Here is a 9,504-nt window from a genome sequence, read left to right as displayed (position 1 = left end):
TCCCCAATGCTGGGATTACAAGCGTGCGCCACCACACCCAGCTCTGGACCCTTTTTTTTTTGGTTAGTTCTATTTTTTTGTTGTTATTGTTTTGTGTGTGTATGGTTACTGGGGATTGAACCCAGGGGTATTCTACCTCTGAGTATACCCCCAGCCCTGTTTTACTTTTTTTATTTTGAAACAGGGTGTCACTAAGTTGCTGAAGGTCTCCCTGGGTTGCTGAGCCTGACTTTGAACCTGTGATCCTTCTGCCTCAGCCTCCTAAGTACTGGGATTACAGGTGTGTGCCACCACACCACACCTGCTACCTAACTGTCCTTTCTAAATCAGGCTGCTCTGAGGCCTAGGAAGAGGGGAGATGTTCAAAAGAGAGTTGCTACTGAACTTTGGTTGGGATCCCACGGCAGAGGTCAGGGAGGGAGGGAGGGAGGGAGAGAAGGCTGAGCCGGGACGGAGAGCCTGCCGGGTCCCTGGCGAGGAGGAGAGGGCTTGAGATGGCTTGGGAAGGTCCCAGGGCGCACCTGCTGGAAACGTCACGTATCGAAACTTTACAACCACTCGAAAATATCTATTAAACTGAGGCTCAAAGAGGCGAAGGACAAACCAACGGCCCCTCATCTCACAGAACACGGACGTGTCTGGGGAGCTGCTGCTGCTGCTGACCCTGCTGGGATGCCCTTTGCACAGCGTGGGACCGCGGGAAGGCCGGAGCCGGCGGGCGGGGCGAGGCGAGGCGGGACCCCCTCCGCCCTAGCTCCGCCCCAGCGGCGCTGCAGGGGGCGCGGGGCGGGGATCCGGGGGTGGGGGCGCGCGGGGCTGCCCAGCCAGCTGCGGCGCAGATCTGGCCGTGCAAACGCGCTGCCCAGAGTCTGCGCCCGGCCGCCCGTGGCCGCGGTGCCCGTTGCGCCATGGCCCCCGCCGCCCTGCGCCTGCTGCCGCTGCTGCTGCTGCTGCTGCTGCTGCGGGCGGGTCTCCTGCGCGGCGACAGTAAGGTACGCGCATCCTTCCCACCTGGCGCAGCTGGACAGCGGAGGGCCGCAGCTAGGGGTGTGGGTCTAGGAGCGCAGCCAGCTGGGAGCTGAGGACCCAGGAGAGCGAGAGCAGATCTGGGACATAGCGCAGAAGCTGCGGGGCCAGGACCTTGGGAGAGGAGCGTGTGCCAGAAGGAGCTGGAGAGGTGATGGGGAGCTGGAGAGCCTGAGGAAGGGGCGCTGTCCAGTGCGCCGAGGAAGTCAGCACTGAGACCCTGGACCAAGGAGGCATTCCCAGGGACGCTGGGCAGGGACCACGGGGGAACTGGCTTTGCAAGGGAGGCTGACCAGTGCAGGCAGACCCCTGGGCAACTCTCAGGCCCGGCTAAGGACCCAGAGCCTCCCCGGTGGGCCCACCCGTGCTGGCCACTCACCTGGCGCTGCTAATGCCAAGGACCCGGTGCACCTCTGGAAGACCAAGTGTCTCCAGCGGTGACCTGAGCTCTGTTGTGCTCGGAGGGTCTGCTCTGGCTTCAAGCAGACCTGAGTTCCCATCCCACATCTACCTCTCAGCTGGTCCCCTTATCTCTGGAGCGCCCTTTTCTTCACCTGCAATCATGAGAAGAAAAATAACACCCAGTCCTTGCAGGGGATGATCTCTAGACTTAGCGAGATCATGCCTGGACAATGCTTAGCGCCACATCTGGTGCCTCGTAGGTACCCCATAAATGATAGTTATTATGGAATCTTATCACAAGGAGCCTAGGAGGGGGTATGGAACCCAGAATGTAGAAGGAGCAAGCACTTGGGGGGCCAGAGCAGGGACCCCTTCTGGGCACACTGGAAATGAACCGGCCTGGAGGAGAATGAGACACAGGGCAGGAAGGCGAGAGCCGCTTCTTGGGTGTTCCTCTAGCCTCTTGCCCAGAGGAAGGTGAGTCTGCGCTGCCTGCCCCTTGCCAGGTAAAAGGCAGAAGCTATTCTTTTGCTGTGTAACCTTGAACAATTCAAATTATTGTCTCGGGGCTTCGGTTATATTTGAAAAACAATATCCCATCCAACTTCCTTCAGGTAGGAAAACATATGAGCAGAGAATCCAGCTAATCTAACTGGCCCCTTCTCACCTCTCGCCTTTCCCGGCTCTGACTGGGAGGGATACTTGGTCTCTGGCGTCTCTGAGCTGCGCTGAGGGCTGTAGAGCTCCGTGGAGAGGGCTCACATCCAAAACAAAGCAAAGACAAAGAAAACCCAACACCCTGTTTATGTAGTGAGTCAGCCAAACACTTGCTAGGTTGGGGGGGTGTGTATTTAGTTGTCCCAGGGCAAGCTGGGGCTGGTGGGGTGGAGAGGGACATCCTAGAACTGGAAGGATGTGGCAGCTGGGGGCCGCAGCCCAACCCCCCCGCCATGCACTCCCACCCCTGCACCACTTCAGCCAGCTGGGAAAAATAAAAGTCAAGTGATGGGTGAATGTACTTTGCATTCCTTACCCCAGCCAGACTCCTGCAGGCTCGGGAGATGGCTGCTTCCATCATGGCCCGCCGCCTCCCAGGCCTGCCCCTCCTTTCTCTCAAGCCCACCCCCTTCTCCCAGGGGTGGAGGGGAGCCCTTGGAGGGCCAGCTTGCAGCCTGAAGTAGATTGGGGCCCTAAAGGGTTAAGGTGACCCCTCTTCAGGTCTCGAGCCCCTCCGGAGGTCCAGTCTCCCTCTCCTGCCCAATACATTCAGGGAGATAGGGGCAGTTCGCCCCCAGGACCCACCACCACACTCTGGTGGTCCCTCTACCAGCCCAGCCCCGTGTGCTTTAATTGCAAGTTTATGGGGCCATCTCTCCCAAACAGGATTTAGAGTTTCCATCTAAGGAAGCATTTTTGCCAGGCTTGGGTGTACGAGGGGCAGCTTATAGATTCCCTGGTGTTTCTGAAGGGCTGCCCAGCCTGGGGGTTGGGATGGACAGACAGGTAACCACGTGATACCCAGGCATGGCACGGAGACCACCCCTGGAACTTGCTTGGAATAAGGCTGAGAATTCCCTATCTCTACCTCAGTTTCCTCATTTAGGAAAAAGCTATTATCCCTCATTTCCTGCAAGCATTCCGAGGGTGAAAAGGGGGTCTTAAGCTGGGCTCTGTGGCACATGCCTGTAATTCCAGTTCTTGGGAATCTGAGACAGGAAGATTGCAGATTCGAGGCCAGCCTCAGCAATTTAGTGAGACGCTGTTTCAAAATAAAAATAAATAAAAATAAAATAGGGCTGGGGTGTGGCTCAGAGGTAGAATGCCCCTGGGTTCAACCCCCAGTACCTCCCTTCAAAAGGAAAGGGGTATTTGGTCAGCCCTCCCATTTGGGGGACCTGAGGACAGCGAGAAGGCCCAGGCCATTAGGAGGCAGACCAGGGAGCAGAAGGGGCTGGAGCAGCGGGCGGGGTGCCCCAGGCTGGTCAGATGTCGCAGGCAGGCCAGTCCCAGGGGCTTAGGTGTAGCTCCTCTGCCGCGGAGTTTCCGCTCGTGGGTGTAATTGGATGCAGGCTCCTGAGCGTGAGTGGCGATGGAGGATGGAGTCCTCTTGCCCTCACAGCGTGTGAGGCCAGGCCCCACCAGCTCTTGCAGGGAAAGTCTCACCCCAGCACTTACACTCAGAATCTTGCAAAAGACTCTTGCCAACACTGGAGGCTTCAGTAGCCCCCTTCCCCTTCTAAAGCAGGCTTGAACGCTCCAAAGAATGGGACTGAGGCCGCGCAGCTATCTCAGAGAGAACTTGACAGTCCGGAGGCTTCTGGAACTTGGAGCTTGTGAGCATTTAGCGTGGCCTGGGGGGCCTGAGAGAATCTGAACCGGGTGGGGAGTAGGACCTAGGTGCACGCACTTTTCAAGTGTACCCCAAGTAATTCCAAAGCATGTCCCGCAGTCCAGAACTCATGGAGGTGAGAGGGAGTTACAGAGGTTTGTGGAGCAAAGAAATACCACAGATCGTCAAAGAGTTTTTGGAAGAGCGGTCCAGCAGAGAGGAAGCTACTGTATTGGCTGTCCAGGCAGCAGCGGATGCAGTCTGACCCAGGCCTGTGGCCACGGAGTGGAAAGCAGGGGACAGCAGGATATATTTTAGGGTGACGACTCAGAAGAACATGCTGACGAGGCACAGAGGAGATTCAGAGATCCGGGGTGGGCAGGAGGGTGGTGGGCAGAGGTTTGGGAGAAGACTGTTGGGCGTATCTCAGGCTTGGTGCCGATGGGCAGCCAAGAGGAGGCGGCCTGTGAGTGCGGGTCCAGGGCAGGGCTTTGTGTACGGGCTGCGTGGAGGTGAGACGGGTGGCCCGTGAGAGAAGAGGGCAGGAGCCTGGACTTGGGCCTGTCCCACCACCGCTAGAGCATTTCACAGCTCGAGCCCTCCCCCTCCCCGGCCGCATTTATCCATCAAGTACACCCTCTTAGCATCTCCTTGTGAAATTTCTTTGCAAATACCTAGGGACATTTTTTTTTTTTTTGGTACTGAAGATTGAATCCATAAGCATTCCACCTCCAAGCAACACGCCCAGCCCGATTATTTGGAAACAAGGTCTCACTAAGTTGCTGAGAGACCTGCTAAATTGCCAAGTCTGGCTTTGAACAGGAGATCCTCCTGTCTCAGCCTCCCGAGTACTGGGATTACAAGCAGGTGCCACCATGCCCAGCTCAATGGTTTCTTTTCTTTTTTTTTTCTCCTCCTCCTCCTCCTCCTCCTCCTCCTCCTCCTTCTTCTTCTTCTTTTTTTTTTTTTTTTTTTTTTTTTTTGGTGGTACTGGGGTTCCTGTAAACCCTTCTACCACCGGGCTACACTCCCAGACCTATTTTATACTTTTTTAAAATTTGGAAACAGGGTCTCTTAAGCCAACGCAGCTGGCTTCAAACCTGCACAATCCTCCTGTCTCTGCCTCCCAAGCACGGGGATTACAAGCGTGCGCCACCACGCCCAATTTTTTCTTTTCTAAGATGAGATTGGGAGCTGGTTACAGTGGTATGTGGATGTAATCCTATTACTTGGGAGGCTGAGACAGGAGGATCGTGGTTCAAGGACAGCCTCAGCTACTACTTAGTGAGGCCCTTTGCAACTCAGTGAGAACCTGTTTTAAAATAAAGAATAAAATAAGTAAAATAAAATAAAGAATAAAATGAAATAAAATAAATAAAAATAGGGCTGGTGATGTAGCTCGGAGGTAGAATGCCCCTGGGTTCAACCTCCAGTACCACCACCACCACATACACACACACAAAGGAAGAAAGAGAACAACTGATCGATGAGGGAGGTTTGCAGGAGCTCTTAGCCACCATTCCCTGCAGATCCCACCCAATACTCGATTTTCACACTCCAAGCTTATGAAGAGACTGTTATTCTACCCATTTTACAGAGGAGGAAGCGGAGGCCCAGCAGGCCAAGGCAGGCAGGGAGGAGGTGCGGGCCCGGCTCTCCGCTGTGCTGCCTCCACTCCAGTCCAGCCCACAGGATGTGGCAGTCACAGGATGTGGGCCCTGCCTGGACTCCTGGCAGCCCGGGCTGGGAGCAGAGGCCTTCTTCCAGCTCCAGGCGCATGTCAGAGCCCGGCCCGCCCCCGTCAGGACGTAGCACCTCATCTGAGGAGAGAAGGAATGTAGCGGTCTAGTGTGGACGCTGCTGCTGGCCCGAGTGGGTGTGGGTGTGTGGGTGAGCCCCTAGGGGAGCCCCTGGACTTGGCCACTCAGAACACACCCACATCTACCTGCTAGGCTCTTGCCTGCACCTGGGGGAGTGGGCACGGGTGACAAGGGGTCCTGGCAGAGCTGAGAAGGAAGCCCAAGGGTCCCCCCAGGAGGGCAGGGTTAGGGGCCAGGAGAAATCTGACTGTCAGTGTTCAAATTTGGGGAGAAGCTGCCACAGCGCCCAGAGTGCACCCCGAGAGAGCCCTGGATGGAGCTTCCGCCCTTGGCCACCCCTCCCCACCCTCCTCGACTGTCACAGCTGCAGAAAATGCAGGGAAGTCCACGGGGCCTGGGCTCACCCCCTCAAACCAGGCATCTGATGGCTCCAGGGCTGTTTCCTCGCCTGAAGGATGCTGCTAAAAATAGAAGGGGGAAAAATGAGTATCTATCAGAGCGCCCACATGGAGAAACAGCTAGCCCGCTTTGGAGGACCAGTGAGGGTAGCAAGGATAGCAGCTGCAATATACATAATCTCTGTGCTCCTGGCACCCGCTGGTGCTCCATCTCTCGGTCCTCCCACAGGCCCTGCTGGGGTAGACATTAGCAACACCCTCATTTTACAGTTGAGGAAACCGGGGCCGGGTGAGTTAAGTACACCATCCAAGAACACGCGGCTGCAGGCAGCTCATCGATGTATTCCAAACAGGCTGCAGTGCTCGGGCCATGTCTCCCAGGGTTGCACGCCCTGGCCTTGCTACGCACTTCTGCTACCTGTCCCCGTAGCTCCAAGTAAGCTTCCTAGTGTACGAATCTGGCCGTGGTTCTCCACTGCTTCAAACCTTTGCACGGCTCCCCAGTGTTCTCAGGAAAATGCTTTAAGATCTTCCAAGAGCTGGACTCCACCACACCCCAGCCTTACCTCCTGCCACCCTGGGCTCAGCAAGCACCAGCCACAGGGAGCCACCTCTAGGCGCCCAGGAGAGCCAGGCCCCTGCTCGGTCTCCCATGTCCGATTTGCTTTTCCCAGAATCCCCTTGGCCTCCTTAGAGATGTTCTCGAATTGGGTGATGTGATACATGCCTATAATCCTCGTACTTGGGAGACTGATACAGGAGGATCTGCAGGTCTGAGACCAACCTTAGCAACTTAGACCCTCAGTGACCCAGTGAGACCTTGTTTCAAAATAAAAAAATAAAATAGGGCTAGGGGTGTAGCTCAGAGGTAGAATGCCCCTGGGTTCCATCCCCAGTACCAAAAAAGCCCTAGAAGGTCGCCCTCTGTGAGTGGCTTTTGTGGGTGTCTCTACCCACAGAACACTTCTCCACAGCCAAGAAGGTCAAGGATATGCCACGATGTACTTCTTCTGCGCCCCCCTAGCTGTCACCTAGAGCCTGGCAGAGTCCAGGGGCTCTCACAGGTGTCTGGGGGCTTAAAGCAGAAATGGAGAGCCTGTGTCTTGTTGCAGATGGCCACAGGGCTCTCACAGGCCCTGGGCTCTGCAGGAAGCCTGAGGGAGCCATGAGCACGCCTGAGTGCTAGTGGCCTCCGTGAGAGCTGAGTAGCCCAAAGGCCTGAGATGTGTGTTTGTTGAGTGAGCCAGGACTTACTGTGTGCCAAGGGCCAGAGCCCAGGGCGGGCAGGCTGAGCCAGACGGGCATTAGGGCAAGGCAGGCTGCAGGCCATGCAGGTACCAGCCACTGGCCTCGCTGGGCTGACTCCTACAGGCGGCCGTGACCAACCTGGGCATCCCAGGATGGGGCTGAAAGAGAAGGGGCAGGGAAGGGAAACCACTAACCTGGGGTCATGTTGTCTCACCTGGTCCTCACAACCAGGAGGCTGAAGACGGAGACTGCATCCATCTTACCAGCAGAGGCTCAGAGAGGTTATAGAACCTGGTTACGGTCACCCAGGACGTGGGATCAGGTAGGTTAGAGAAGTAGCACAGAGCAGTAATTACATTCTGGAGGCAGATCTTCACTGAAGCCTTGTGACCTTAGACATGTGACTTCACCCCTCTGAGCCTCTGATTCTTTATTGGCATTAATAACAGTACACGTAGCCAGATGGAGGGGCCTGTAATCCCAGGACTTGGGAGGCAGAGACAGGAGGATTGTAGGTTTGAGGCCAGTCTCAGTAACTTAGCGAGACTCTTAGCAACCTAGTAAACCTCATTTCAAAACAAAAAAAGAAATTGTAGCCAGGCGTGGTGGCGCACACTTGTAATCCCCGCACTTGGGAGGTGGAGACAGGAGGGTCGCGCAGGTTCGAAGCCAGCCGCACTGGCTTAAAAGACCCTGTTTCCAAATAAAGAAAGTATAAAAATAGGTCTGGGAGTGTAACCCAGAGGTAGAAGGGTTTCCAGGAACCCCAGTACCACAAAAAAAATTGTAAAGGGCTGGAAATGTAGCTTGGAGGTAGAATGCCCCTAGATTCAACCCCTAACCCCACACACATGCAAAATAATATTAATAGTAATGTGTAAGGCCCCCTCAGTATATCTGAGGTCCTATTCTATATCTGTTATTAGCTTCTTTTTTTCGGCGGGGGGGGGCAGGTCTGGGGATGGAACCCAGGGGCATTCTACCTCCAAGCTACACTCCCAGCCCTATATTTTATTCTTTATTTTGAAGTAGGGTCTCACTAGGTTGCAGAGGGCCTCACTAGGTAGCTGAGGCTGGCTTCAAACCTGTCTAATCCTCCTGTCTCAGCCTCCCAAGTGCTGGGATTACAAGCCTGCACCACCATGCCCAGCTTTTATTCCTTACTTTGAAACAGGGTTTCACTGACCACAAACCACAATCCTCCTGTATCAGCCTCCCAAATGCTGGAATTATAAGTGTGCACCACCACACCCAGTTTATTGTTTGTTTGTTTGTTTGTTTGTTTGTTTGTTTTGCAGGTCTGGGGGTGGAACCCAGGGGCATTCAACCTCTGAGCTACAGCCCCTGCCCTATTTTTTATTCTTTATTTTGAAACCAGGTCTCACTTAGCTACAGAGAGCCTCACTAAGTAGCTGAAGTTGTCCATAAACTGCAATCCTCCAGTCTCAGCCTCCCAAATGCTGGGATTACAAGCAAGAGCCACCACGCCTGGCTCTTATTGTTTATCTTTGAAACAAGGTCTCACTAAGCTGCAGAGAGTCTCACTAAGTAGCTGAGCCTGGCAGCAAACCCGGATACCCTGTCTCAGCCTCCCAAGTACTGGGATTACGGCGTGCCACCATGCCAGGCTGGAACCCCATTTATGGCTAAAGGAAACCGAGGCACAGAAATGTTGGGTAGCCCACCGGGTTCCAGGCAGCACCTGGGAACCCTGCGCTCTGGCACGTCTACTCAGTGCCTGCCCACTTACCCAGCAGGTATTATGGAGCTCCTACTGCAGGCCACTTAGGCATGTTCTGGGGATACAGGAGAGAACAAGACAAAGTCCCTGCCTCTAAACACCTTCCCCCGTGGTGCTAGGGATGGAACCCAGGGCCTTGTGCATGCTAAGCAAGCCCTCTACCACTGAGCTAAGCCCCAGCACCCTCCTCTAACAAGGTCTAGAATGGAGTAAGGAAGGGAAAAATAAGCAAATACAGATAATATACTTCAGATGGCAACTGCAATGGGAAAGCGAAGGCCTGAATAAGGGGTTGGAGAGTATCACGAGGTTAGTGGTCAGGGAAGGCATCTCAGAGTCGGTGACATGAACAGAGAACTAAAAGGTAGGCCAGGATGATCCAAGGAACAGAAGGGGATGGAGGGCGAGACCATTACACATGCAAAGGCTGGGTGGGGCGCACCTCCAGGGGGCAAGTGCATCAGGAAGAGGGGAGAGCGGCGGGGCGGCGCACGCTGGGAATCCCAGCATTCGGGAGGCTGAGCCAGAGGGTCGCAGTTC

General features: G+C 55.1%; 1 protein-coding gene across 1 annotated transcript in view; it reads left to right on the top strand.

Annotated features, from left to right (window-relative positions):
- Positions 1 to 908: 908 nt before the first annotated feature.
- Positions 909 to 9,504, top strand: part of OLFML2A (olfactomedin like 2A) — a gene marked incomplete at both ends in the record, with an annotated part of 31,131 nt that continues 22,535 nt past the window's right edge. The window contains one exon of the mRNA XM_080709064.1: positions 909 to 992. Coding sequence (XP_080565190.1) covers positions 909 to 992 — 84 coding nt within the window. The remainder of the gene's footprint in view (positions 993 to 9,504) is intronic.

Source organism: Muscardinus avellanarius, assembly GCF_963383645.1.
Source record: "Muscardinus avellanarius genome assembly, chromosome: 13".
Lineage (NCBI taxonomy): Eukaryota > Metazoa > Chordata > Mammalia > Rodentia > Gliridae > Muscardinus > Muscardinus avellanarius.
The sequence above is the reverse complement of the archived record's forward strand: the minus strand, read 5'-3'. Positions and strand labels throughout refer to the sequence as shown.